This window comes from Corvus moneduloides, chromosome 2 (assembly GCF_009650955.1).
Source record: "Corvus moneduloides isolate bCorMon1 chromosome 2, bCorMon1.pri, whole genome shotgun sequence".
Taxonomy (NCBI): Eukaryota; Metazoa; Chordata; class Aves; order Passeriformes; family Corvidae; genus Corvus; species Corvus moneduloides.
Window position 1 is genome coordinate 22892897 of NC_045477.1, and position 13399 is coordinate 22906295.

At 45.8% G+C, this 13399-nt stretch overlaps 1 protein-coding gene across 3 annotated transcripts in view; it reads right to left on the reverse strand.

Annotated features, from left to right (window-relative positions):
* Window positions 1-552: 552 nt before the first annotated feature.
* PLA1A (phospholipase A1 member A) overlaps window positions 553-13399 on the reverse strand; it is a 28397-nt gene continuing 15550 nt past the window's right edge. Inside the window, exons 5-12 of one of the 3 annotated variants that reach the window (XM_032098468.1) lie at window positions 12708-12816; window positions 9418-9519; window positions 8506-8595; window positions 7495-7662; window positions 6364-6453; window positions 5799-5907; window positions 2301-2465; window positions 553-1020 (exon numbers count right to left, since the gene is read on the reverse strand). In XM_032098468.1, the coding sequence (XP_031954359.1) occupies window positions 936-1020; window positions 2301-2465; window positions 5799-5907; window positions 6364-6453; window positions 7495-7662; window positions 8506-8595; window positions 9418-9519; window positions 12708-12816 (918 nt within the window). In that variant the 3' untranslated portion in view covers window positions 553-935. Of the gene's footprint in view, window positions 1021-2300; window positions 2466-5798; window positions 5908-6363; window positions 6454-7494; window positions 7663-8505; window positions 8596-9417; window positions 9520-12707; window positions 12817-13399 lie in introns of those variants that run through there. The other 2 variants (XM_032098469.1, XM_032098470.1) reach the window with 2 other exon arrangements.

Consider the following 13399-nt stretch of genomic DNA (forward strand, 5'->3'; position numbering starts at 1 on the left):
GTCCCTCACTCCTGATCATGGAATTCCTGTTGCATTTTTCTATAGCTCAGTGAAGTCAGTACAGGGAACCAGAGAAAATAGTCAACAGAAGCTGTGATTTGTATGCAGAAATGATGAAAGACTTGTCACCTCTTTAATTTGCACATGGTGTGGAAAAGGTGTGGGTGTGTTTTTTCTGTGGTCATGCATCTCGCTGTAATCTTTCACCAGTTATTTCCAGACATCAACTACTTTTTCGGGTCTGAAAGGCTGTGCTGAGTTCCTGGAACTAATTTGTGTTAGGTGGCCCTGTTGCTACAATGCTCCATTCTCCCACTACCTTGTATTCTGGGCAGATGGTCAAAGCAGTGCAAAATTGGATGTGAGAGCACTGTGCTGCTCCTGGTGTCAGCTTCACTTCATGTGAGCTTCAGAGAGAATGATGCACAGAAAGCATCTCATAGATGGGACTAGTGAGTTTCCCACTGGAGTCCTGGCTAAGAATGACTCCTTCCTGTGCCAAACTTGGGCCACACTGTTTCCCCTTGCTGAGGAAAAATAATACCTGTCACCTTTAATATGAAGATTTCAGGACAGTTTAATATAAAACACTAATGAATTATGCCAATACTCCCACTATGAAAAGCGGTATTATCTACTCCTTCTTTCATACAGATTGAACCTTGAGATTAAATGACTTGCCTGTCTCACTTTGAGAGCTGGGTACACAACTTGTGAGACAAAAGTTTCAATCCAGTCTTTTAACTGGAAGGTTTTGCTGTAACCAGTTAACCTTGTATTTGCCAATCTGCCACACACTTCTTTTCCTTGACATCTTGCCCCTAATGCAGGGAGTAAAAAACCCATCCAGTTTTATGGTCAATGTATCATCTGGTAGCAGAGAGCAGCAGTAGGTTTAGAACTCCATTCTGGTTTTGTGTATCCTGAAGGCAGAGCTAGGCACAAGCAGTAGGCAGGTCATAAGAGATGTCTGTTTTGCTGTGGAGGGTGAGGCTCCAGGGCAGACATGACATTGTCCTGCTGTGGGAAGAGCACAGAGAAGTCAGGCTGGGCATTAGCAGATGGAAGTTGCTATCCTAACACAGAAGCAAGTCAGGTGCTGGACCTTGTGCTGCTTTGCCAGGGTATAGTGGATGGGGTGCTGTGCCCTGGCTGGGATGGACTGGCTGGAAGGGCGTGTATGGGCTTGTGTCCTTCACCCTTCCCTGACCCCTCCAAGCAGCACCATTGTTGCTCTGGGTGCTCCCAGCATAGTGACAGCAGCACAGTTGTGAGCCTGTGCAACTCTACAGCTTTCTATCTGTATCAAAGCCAAGTTCAGTGCTTCCAGGGGTGCAGGTTAGCACCTCTTTCAGGCAATGTGCCTTGCTGTCCCGTTCATAAGTGATAAAAGCACATCAATCCCAACTTTGGAGTGCAAAACATGCTAGTAAGGAATAGTCCTTATACTCAAGGGAATACCTGGTATTTATGTAGGAGTGCCTTTTTTTTTTCCCCTTTCTGGGCCTACTGAATATATTTTTACTGCCTAGAGCTTCAGCCTCCTTACTGTCCACCAAAACAGAATTTGAACCTGCTTTGAAGTATCCAGTAGTTTGCTTCAGCCTTCCGCCAGCATTTCAGAAGCGATGTGGACAGTTTAATGTGTCAGTATAGACCCAGCTGTTTTGTCCTGCCTGCAAGAACTTGGATCTGCAAAACTCCTGGCAAGAATATTGTATTATGGAGAAGACCTTTCTCAGGATGAGAAGGACTTGGCTGCTTTTACTCTAGGAAAGGTAAATATGGCTGAAGGTCTATACCATGTCTGGCCTAGAAAATGCCAAAATGGTTGTCTAGCCTTAGTGCTTTATAAACCTTGCTGTATAAGACACAGAAATATATTACTGGTCTTCTGTTGTCTCATCCTGAAAAATGTTCACCTGTCATGTTTTAGATGGGGGCCCATTGTAGACAGGGGAAGATGGAGAGGGCAAGCAAGGATACAGGAATAATTCTAGTTAGTACAAGCTTTTGCCATGGTTTGTGACTGAAGTATCTTCAAGGTGATGTGAGTTGCAGCTGTATTCCTTCCATGGCACCACACTTTCATCCTGGGGGAAGAATTTCAGAAAACTCCTAGAAAACTACCTTTGCAGCTTTTCTCTTTCACAAATACAAGATGAGTTACATGGGACACAGAGGTGATGGGAAAGACCTCTTTACATGTGTCCCTAAATAGGAAGAAGAATGCATTGCTTCAAGCCACAGGCTGCATCCACAGGCTCAGTGTATCCCTGTACAACATTCCTGTGGCTTACCTGCTGTTGAGAGGCAGCGGCGCTACACAGAGCTTGCCAACAATGGATGGCTCATCCTTGCTCCAAAAACGATTCTTGGGGATATACTTCAGGGTCACACTGTTTATCTGGCAGAGGGGAACTTGGTGAGCCAGCAGCTGTTTGCCTGTCTCCTGGTCCTTAGGTCTGCAAGGCGGGATGAGAGATGTGAGGGATGTGTTCCATGAACCTACAGATACAGTCCATGTGCATATCCATGGAAACACTGGAGGAACCTGCACTATTATTGTGAAGACCTCACATAATAAAATGGAGTGAGAAGACTCATCTGTCAAAACTAGACATTGCATGAGCTGTCTCTCCATGTTTTACCTCTCTGTTCAGGAATATTTCTGTATAAATATCCTTCCTTCCATCACACAATTACAACCACTGTTCTAACTGTTGTGTATCAATTGAAACACTGCTCACCTTGCCACAGATGGTAGATAAGTCAATATCTATGAAATGGTGAATGGCATGGATGGGGACCAGTTGTTCACCATTTCTTCCAGTACCAGGGTTCATCAAAGAAGGCCAAGAGGTGGCAGGCTCAAAAAAATGCACACTGCACCATTTCTTTCAAGCTGTTAAAATCCTTGCTGTGGGATGTTGTGAATGCCAGAAAGTTTACATGGCTCTACAAGTCAGAGGAGGGGGACTGGACAAGTTTGTGGAATACAAAAGCTGGTAAGAATAAAGATCTCATCTTTGGTTCTGAAAGTCCCTGAGATGTAACTAGACACTGGGAAACTCTGTGGGGAAGTATTGCTACATGCTTACCCAGAGATTTTTCATACTCTTCTCTAGCTACTTGCTTTTGATCATGTTGAAGATGGGATGCTTGGATAGAGGGACCTTTGTCTGTCACTATGCTCTTACCCAGGCAATGTGAACTGAGAAATAACAGAGGTTTGGTAATGAGCCAACGACCAGAGCCCAGTCAGCTGTGTGCCACAGATGTGTCCTGCCCAGGCATTTTAAGTCCCTTCTGTGGAGTCCATTCAGTGGGCCTTACACTTGATGTACTTGGCACCTCCTAGAACACGGAGATCATTGATTTCCTTGTGCCCATGAAGAATGACATCTGTGCAGCTGATTTGGCACGATCCCAGAACCACCTGGGTGACTGTCTGATCAGAAACATGCTGGCAGGGAAAGGGGAGAGGTGACAAAAGGGTCAGGAAGAGTCTACAATTCTGCTAACCAAAGTAGCTCTCAGGTACAGGCTGACAGCGGCACTCACAGCAGCCAACCCACACCAGCACCCCCAGTCCCTCTCTTACACTGCAGCAGTAGTTGCTGGGTTTTGTGTGTCTGTGTCTGGCTTGAAGCTGCTAAAAATAAGAGGCATGACAAAATTGTGGTTATAAAAGTGAATAATGGATAGCAAATGGAAGCCATCTCTCTATGGCATATTGTCCATGGACAGAGGAACACAATACAGTTAACCGTGTTGAAGAGAGCCACTTCTGGGACTGACACTTGGTCCAACCCTGCACAACCTGTGGATGGATGTAGGAGACCTGGCTCGCTTCAGAGGTTTGCTTTCTTGGATATGGAGGATGATGTCATGTGATGTGTAAGCACACAGCAGTGCAGCTGGGAAATATCCTGTGTAACAAACTCCTCACTCATCAGCCCCATGTCAGCTACTGATGGTTGGGGACATGTCTCCTGGAACACTCTGAGCAACATGTGGGGAGGAGTGAGATTGGAATGGGTATTTGGGAGAGGAGATGAGAAGGGCAATGTGGGGCAAGACACAACCATGTGAGTCCCTTGCTGAAGGTTTGAGACTAGCTGAGACTTACTCCCAAGTAAGTCCTTCCACACTTCTGGGAAACTGCAGGAGGATATACATATCAGATCATCTGAGATAACTCACTGATCGATCAGTGTCTGAGCTGTGATGTGAGGATCTATGTTTAGATGCCCATTTGATACTCTGAGCTTGAGTGCACTGGAAGCCTGAGCTTTGCCTAGAGCAGGGAAATTTGCCCTTTGTTACCAGTGAGAATTAAAAGGAGTATCTTCAGTTTTATACTCTCAAATCTGTAGGTTTATTGCTGTGAGCAAATTTTTCAGTTTAGCCTTGTGCTTCTAAGAAAGGCATTTAAATGAAACACAGCTGCTGTTCCCCCCGCAGGGCATCTCTGGATAGGTTACCCTGCTCTAACTCCACTGTCTCATTAAAACCGGAGGGTACAGCAAAGCTTCGGGATTGCCTGCCTGGCTCACAACCCCGGGCAGCCTTTCCCTCCAGCGCTCACATGCCTTCTGCTGGACTTGCACCAGACCCTACGTCCGACAACTGCCGCTGGAAGTGGTGCACAGATCCTGGTCTGACCTCGGTATTCCTATTTCTTCCCTTCTGCATCTGTGGAAAAGGCAGGTTTGGCTTCCAAGCCAGGAGGAGTTGAGCAGACTGAGCTCCACCAGGCTGGAGTACAAACCCAAATTGTGGTGCCTGGCTGGAAATCTGTGACCAAGCATCTATGTCACTCTGGAGAGTACCCTAGGGTGTGGCTTCCCCTTCCCCATTTCTCACCCTTACCTCCTGCCCACAATTGAAGCAGCAACACCATCAGCTCTAGGTCACAATATTTTGGCTTAGCAGTAAGGACTGTGTAGGATCCAGCACTGGAAGCCCTCTGATCCCAGGAGAGCTGGCTGGGACTCTTTAGCAGGCAGCTTTCCTGCTTCCTGAGGCAGCCAGCAGCATGTGCTAGCTGCATTGTGGTTCCCAGTCCAGAACAATGAGCAAGGAGTAGGAAGAAGTGAGGAAGAGTTCTAGGGAACTTGCTGGGGTGGGGAGATCCCCTTGTGGCAAGAGCTGTGGAAGCTGTGGAGTCTGATCCTTTAATTCAGACACAGTCTGAGTGGTGCTTTCAAGAGACATCTTTCTGTCTACACAGGGGATCTTGATCCCTTGCCCTTTGCTTTTCCCTGCAATGGGAGCATGAGAGCAATGATGCATTACTGCAGAAGCAGCAAGCTACTAACACATTTCTGACTATGCTGAGGTGCACTTGTCTCCTCATTGCAACTGCTGTCCTCTTGGGCATCAAGAGAAATGTCTAAGCCACCAAGTCTATCAGTCTGGAGCCTCTGGTGGATGGGGTCTTGCTGTAAGCCACCCCTGTCTGCCAGAGCAGGGCTAATAACTATCTGACAGTGATTGCAGTTTGGTGGCACCAGGTCCAGGCTATGGTGTGGAAAGGAAAGCAGCACAGCCACACAAAGTATGCAGATCTGGGGGTCCCAGGGTGTTCCTACTGCTTTGTGCACTCAGGGAAGATGTGGACCCAGTCAGGGTTACTGAGTAATGGTAGCACATGCCTGGTTCTTCAGGGCCTTTAAGGAAAATGTGGAGAGACTCAAGAAACAAGGCTGTGGTTCATCACTCAGGGAAATACACTGTTGTTTTGCCTTTCCTGGATTAGGATGAACAGGCCAGAAGCACACACTGTCACTCACATGGTGATCTTTGCTGTGTCCTTGGTGCTGTTGCTGCTGAAACTGATCTCAATGCTGGTGACTCTGTTTCTTTTCTTCTGCAAGTGGAACTCAACCAGGCTGTGGTGGACTGAGCAAGAGGCAAAGAATGTGGGAGTGAGGACAGGTACTATCTGTAGGACTTACCCATGCCAAAAGAGGGGCTCTAGCACTCATTCCCTGGCCCCACCAGCAGAAAAGATTAGACAGACATAAGAAAGAATCAAGTCTCTGTGCTATGTGAGGCACAGGGGGCATGTCTGTATCGTCCAGTGTGAACAGACAGGCATTTTCAATCCCCTTTTCTTCAGTCCTGAAACCGTGTGGTTGTGTCAGTTCAGGGCTGTGCTCACACTAATAAAGCTGTTGGAAAGGGCTTTGTGGAGGAGATGTGCAGGCTTATTGCTCTTCAGCGGTGTGTCTCAGACCCTGTGGCCCACAGCAGCTGATTCTGATAGGATAGCATGCTGTAACTACCTAGGCTCCTTGGAGGATGTGCCTCATTGGCCAACACCCTTCTGGCTCATTTTTCTCTCATGCTACTTACCACAGAATGGGGCTGAAGGACTTGTCATTAAAAAAACTTTCACTTCCTGGGGCAGCCTGCTCATGTTGACACCTGCCTGCTCCAGCAGGCCTGTGGGAGGAAATAAGGTTAGTGCAGGGAAAGCCATGAATGACAGAATGGAAATATAATCAGTCACCTCCTTTCAGCCTGCCTGACTCCCCTGTCTCAGAGAACAGATCCCGTTTTTATACCAGTGTAAATCAGAGCAAGTACAAGTTTGTGGTGGCTGTTTGACAGGTTAACATTCCCTCAGAAAACCTACTCTGGCTACCCCAGGTAGTCATCACCAGAGAACCTCTTGGTGGCTTTTTTTTCCATTCCTCCGATAACAAACTGTGCTATCAGTTGCATCTGTGTAAAATGAGCAAGACTAAAGACTACCAAGTCAGGAAACTTAGTGTAGATGTAAATGACAGTGCAAACACAAGGGAAATTGAATTCCTTGGTCAAATGAGGAAACCACCATAATTCGGGGCCTGCATCATTGACTAGCTGGCAAAATGGCTTGGGGAGATGGGGAAGGAGTGGCTGATCTGAGAGAACCTATACCAAAAAAGGCCTCTCTTTATGTTCCTCTGGTACCATTACTGCAAATAGCAGCAGAGGACACTTCCTTTCCTCATGCCACAGCCCAATTTCAGAAGCCTAAAAGAGGCATCTATTACCTTCTCCCAGTCCAGAGAGTTCATCTTTGGGGTGACCATGGCAGAAATTTATGAAAAGGAGGTGACTCAGCAACAGAGTTGTGTAGAAGAATGAGACTTCAGGCTTGAACTAAAATTTCCAGCTGCTTCTCTGAACAAGACATTTTTTTAAGCAATTGCCCACTGAATCTGGCAGGTGATTCTGGAAACTCTCTTTCAACACATATCTGGGTCCTAGGAAATGTTTAAAGATCAGAAATGTTCAAGGTTTTGGTGTTCTACCTAGGGCAATATATGAGCTTTTATATGTGTATATATAGAAGCCTGAAAACGAAACAGCTTCTCACTCTTCCCAAAGAGATCCAAAGCAAATCCTGCACAGAAAAATCTAGACTGCATCCTGTGCTCTGCACTGACACCATCATATTGTCATCTGCTCCGGGAAGGTCTCATGTTGGTACTGTACCTATTCTGGGACAGGAGTACAAGAAGGGTTCTGCACAGTCCAGGCAATGACCATTTAGAAAATCTTGATGACTGGCACAGGGGAACCCCATGATGGGACAGGGATGGTTCAAGGCACTGATGTAGAGATGTACTGCCCGCATGTGATCACAGATCAGGAAGTTATAGCCTGCAAGGAGAAAATCAACCAGAGAAAAGCGGCCATGAGCCTTCCTCTTGGCTGCAGTTTTTTTGCACATTCCCAAGGAACTGGGAGTCAAGGAACACTCTTAGTGCAGTGATCACCTTCCCATTAATAACATTTTGCAGGACATTTCTGTGACAGCAAGCTCAGATCCCACTGCAGAAAAAGTTCTGCAGAAAGTTAAAAGTGTACCTATCTCTCAGACTGAGTCCCGTAGAAGAGGGGGACCACAGAGCTGTCATGTTTCTGTCAGTGTCCCATCAGTCAGGCCCCAAGCTCTCTGTAAGGGGGTGCAGCAGCTTTGACTCCCACCTGTACTGGAGCCCCAGCTATGGGAAATGAGATACCATAGGTATCCCAGGTAAGCTGAGCCTCAATGCAGCTGACTCATACAGAACAGATTTGAGTGTTAGTGAGTCCACACTGTTTACTGTGGAAAGTCCTCTTCTCTAGAAGAAAAGGACAGTAAGTGTACAAACTGCCTCTCTAAGTAGACACAACTTGCAGCAGGAAAACCAAAAGCACCTTCCATTAGTGATACTTAAGAGTCTTTTTAGCAAAAGTGTCATCTCTACTGATGCTAGGGTTTTGTGTCATAGGGAAGCATCACCAAAATCACATCTCTTGACAGTGGTGCTGCCAAGACACTTGATCTGTATGTGATTTTAATGTCACCTGCTTCCTGTACTGCTGAGAAGAGAGGTGGGCTGTGAATACATGTTCGTCTTGCTTTGCTGTCTGCCCTGGCTGTAGCAGGAGCTGCTTGCCATTTTCACAGTCTGCTAAATGGCCTTGAAAGCTCTTCACTTGGCCAGAGAGTGTTCTTACCTGCAGAGATGAATCGGGGGCATCCTGGCTGATCTTTGCCTCCATTGACAAAATAATCGATGTGGCCTACAGGAATCCGGATCCCGAAATCTGAAAGGAGGTGAATTGCCACTTCATTTTCAGACTTGGCTCTTCTGTAGGCTTTACCCTACATGTTTATGACAGGTCCCAATAATATGTTGAACATTAGTAGTACTGGAGCCAGCCCCAGTGCTGGAGACATCAAGGCCAGATTTCCTGCTTCTACATGCCTGTACTGTGCAGGTTTCATGCATAGAGCAGAAAATGCTCCAGGCCCTGCCATCAAAATTACTGGAAACTCTGTCTTGACCACCACCTCAGCGAGTCTAGTTTTTGATTCTATGTAAAGGAGAACTAAGATCACCACAGCCTTAATGTGGGATTGTGAAGCATAATTGAGAGTTGTGTTGGTAGAGGTTTTTGTGGTCTCCAGGCAAAAGGTGTGACTCAAAGGCACCACATTATTCTTTAGCACATGCTCTTCCTGTGTAGATCCTCAGTGCTTTGGAGAAGTTACTCAATTTTTGCACCAGCTCTTGTTTGACTCTGTTATTTTCCGACAGCACTCTCGGTGGCACCTTTCTTACATCAGGTGGGAAAAAACAAAGTGAGACTAGACCTATAAATTACTTTCATTCAGTAAAAGTCCTGCTGAGCTGGTTCTGCATAAACTCAATCTGCTGTATCAATCTCCACCTGTCTGTCTGTTGTTTGAAGTGCTCTGGGGCATGAATTCATCATCAAACCCTTTCTTTAACAAGAAACTTCCTCAGAGTGAACCTGAACTCACAGTAGTCTGATAAAAAAGGGACAATGACCTACAGACTCCTCAGCAATAATGATGTCAGAAGGACCAGAAGCCCAGGCCGAGGAAGAGGGAAGGCAGCTTACTGTCAGCATCGGTATGAATGGCTTCTACGAACAGGGCATCCCCAGGATCCAGGCGTTCCTCAGGGCTGGCTCTGGTGTACTTAGGGCCTGCAGGATCCAGGGCTGTAACAAAATCAAACACCTCAACAACAAGTACTCTTCAGCCCCTCTCCTTCTTATTTCTGGACCAGTTATTTTATCTAAATCTTTAAAAATCTTGCTAGGCAGAAATAATAAATTATTCCCAGGTCTCAGCGATTACGCTCCGGAATAGTTTCTGCCAGCACCAGCTTCCACTACAGATTCCTTGCATTGTCCTCCACTGTTGCACACCCTTTTAGCAATGTTTTAACTCTAGGCTGTAAAGCCATGGCTGAGCTTTAAATAGCTCTGACAGAGTGGGTGCATAGTGTCTCTTGGAGTTTTGATGAAAGAGAATCAAACTTTTAATGCCTTCCCAAATTGTACTGTCATGTGTATTGGCACTAGAGTCTGAGAAATATCACGAGATCAGCAGTTAGGTGGTGAATTCAGCACCCCAGGCACTAACCAACTGAGGAATTACAAAAGTTTCATACTATCTAACAATTTTAAAACAAAGAGGCTTCTGAGCCCTCTCCCCACAAATAAAATTGAGTCTCTAGCAATCATCTACATTTTTGCCTAAAATTTGCTCCTAGAGCAACTTCTGGGGACTCAAAGGAACACAGAAAAGTATCCTTGGCATTACCAAGGAGCAGATTAAAGGTAATTTTTTTCTGAGGTTTATCCTATTTCCATTTTGTAGAAAAGTAACCTCACAAGACTTTTTTTTCACTCTGCAGACAACAATAGTTTAGGAAACAGGTCTGCTCCACATGCCACTTAGCCTCGGAGCTGGCTGGTTTCACTGCTTTGGACTCAGTCCTATTAATTCTCTATGGAGAAGGCAATATCAACTATGTACAAATGGGCATGTCTGCAATTGTGAGGGGAGAGGGAAGGGGAAAAGGAAAAGAAGGGAAAAAACCTACTTTCCGGTTCTTTCTGTAAATAAAAGCTAAGAATGAGACTTTAATGTTCTTTAATCTTGATATGCACAAAAAGCTCAGAGGTTCCTCACCCACTTCTACAGACCACGTTGTAGTAAAAGGCTTCTAAAGATACTGAAAATCATTCTTTGGTGTGGCATGAAGTTCTTGCTGAGGAGAAAGAAACCTAATATGAACAGCAGTCAATTCTAGCACAGCTCCAATGCAAGCAGCTTTGTATCCTCTCTCCTCTATCCCTTCCTTCTCCAGGCACAAGCTGCAAAAACTCCATTGAGATGTACATCTTTGGCAGCTAAGGAAACAATTTACTGGAGCTCTACATGCAAATTACTTCCTTCAAGGTTTTTAATTTCCTCTGCAAGTACTGAAACAAAGTGTTCTTTTCTGAGTTTGGTAAGTGCTGTTCATTCCAGTTTCTTTCCTGCACAAGGAGATATCCAGTGGAACAGGCATGGATTAAAGAAAGTCACTTTGTTAAAGTCAAGTCTGTGCTCTGATCCTAAGACTCCCTCTGGTTTTGCTCCACACAGCCCTTCTTAGCTGACTGAAAACACCTCTGCAGATTGTGGCTCTGGGATCAGATTCCTGTGTGAGTGTACACATGTGTGTGAGGAGGCAGAAGATGAGATCAGACATACCTTGGGTCTAATCCAACCTGTCTAGGCTCCTAAATCTGAACTGGAATCTGCAATACCCAATGTGCCTATCAAATCTTAGGATAAACAGGAATGTGGAAAAGGGGTTGTATTCTAGCAGAGTTACAAATGGAATAAATAAATCTACAGAGCTTCTATTACATGTGGACAACACAAAGGGGAAGAGTCTTTAACTCTGAAGCTAATTACCATGGTTTTATGGAAATGTCTGCTTCTGCTCATCTGAAGACATCACCGATCATAAAATTCTGGTGCAGGACAGTCGCTACTCCAATTTTCTCCTAATGTAAAGTTTGATTCACAGCTTTAAAAAGGGCCCAGCAAGAAATTCAGTTTCTGTTAAGAAATGCCTGTATTTCATGCAGCATGGGAAGCTATGACATGTGAAGACTGAACCAACATTTCTCTGGACTGCCCTGCCGAGTGTGCAGTGAGAGCCTTCCTGAGGATACCTCTGTGAAACAGACCAACATGGGCTGAGGCAGACTGGGATGTGAGGCCACACTACTGGAGACTTTATGTCTGTTCCTTCTTAGTGGCATTCCCCTCCTATTAAAATGAATCTCTATCATTGGAGATTCTCAGAATTTAGTAAAACCCTTGACAATCTGATATAACTTGCAATGCAGCCCTGCTTTGAGGAGGGGTGATGGTGGTGGTGGTGTGTGGACTAGGGACCTTGCAAAGTCCCTCCTTACCTAAATGATTCTGTGACTTTATTCATGCTCCACATGTAAGGGCTGATGAGGTCCTGAGTGCACCAAAAGCTCTAAGTGACAGGATCAGCCTATAACCATCTTGCTCTGTATTTCCCTCAGTGGAACCTCTTCCTCACACCCAGGAGTCTGGCTGTGTTTAAGGTCAGCTCTGATTTGGTACAGTTAGACCAGCCTACTGTGAAAACAGCCAGCTTGTGGGGGACAACAGCAAGAAGCCTCATCTGGGTCCTCCCAACGCTGGCTCAGGCTCTTGCTTTTGTTCCTTGCCTGAGCTGTGTGGTAGGGATGCCATGCCCTGCCCTGTGTCTTGTTGGTCCTGCCTTTATCTTGCTGACTTGACTTCCCAGCTTGATCTTGGGCTTGCCTTGTCACTACGAACTTGCCTGGTGATCACTGGACTGTGGTTGAGCCTGGTTCCTGTCACTGGACCTGCTCTGCTCTTCTTGCCCAGACACAGTAGGACCATATTCCTTGTCAGTGAGGCCGCTGCCCACCTTGCTGTCCCCTTGGCTCTCAGCTCATGTTTTCCTGCAGAGCAACTCACTCCTGCTGCTCCCCCCACAATTGTATTGTGGACTTTAATTCTAAGAACCACATGTACATGCTATAATTTGGAAGCAAAGCTTGTGGGTGTTGTGGGTTTTCACTAGTCATGAGGGCTCGTACTTTTCTAAGCTGGCACCAATTTGAAGAGTGTAGCAGAGGTGGAAGGACCTTTTTGAAAATACTTGTGCTCTTTTGGAAGCGTGGAGGGGACTGATGGCTGGAAAGGCGCTGTCAGAATCTAAGCTTGGATCTAATGAGCCCTTACGAAATTAAAAGACCACTCTGAATGACTCCCCTTTCTTGCTCTTTCATTCTCTCTTGAAGAACAGGTGAGGACCCCAGACTCAGTTTGGTGATACCTGTTATCCGTCCCAGGTGACCACCATGGAAGTGCCCCACCAGGCCCCCAACATGTGCTCCAAGGCTTACTCCAATGATGTGGATAGATGTCCCTGAGACTCCCAGGGCCTGCAGGGTGACAAAAATACAAATTTATGTCTCTGTATCAGAAAGGTAAAATACCCTGTCCCAGCCCACACAGCAGCTCTGTAACTCTCCTGATGTAGCATTGCTTTTGAGGTGTACAGTGGAAAACCAGATAGTTAAGGAAATGATGGGTATTGCCCTTTCTGTTTTTTAGAGCCTTTCTTTAGGTCCACAGATGCAAATCCAGCCCTAAACAGGTCAGTCAGCAATGCAAACGTTTTGTGGAGAGTTTACATGTAGCTGGTTAACACAAAGATTCATTACCCTGATTGCAGAAGTCTTGTTCAGCTGTGCTTTGCGCGAACAGAGTGGGACACATCTGGGTTTTTCCACATACTGGGAAGTATATCTGAAGCCCAGAGCAAATATAATCCAGCCTCAGATCTCACTCCCTCCAGCTTCCTGGACAAAATTTCTGAGCAGAAGAAGACTGTCCAGTGAATATGGATCTGAGAAAACCCAAGGCAGGTTTTAGGTTTGTCCTGAGCTGGAGAGGCAGCTGACAACTGGGGTTTTTTTTCCAGAAAATGTCAAAACTCAAAAAGAAGAAGAAAAATGGTGACAT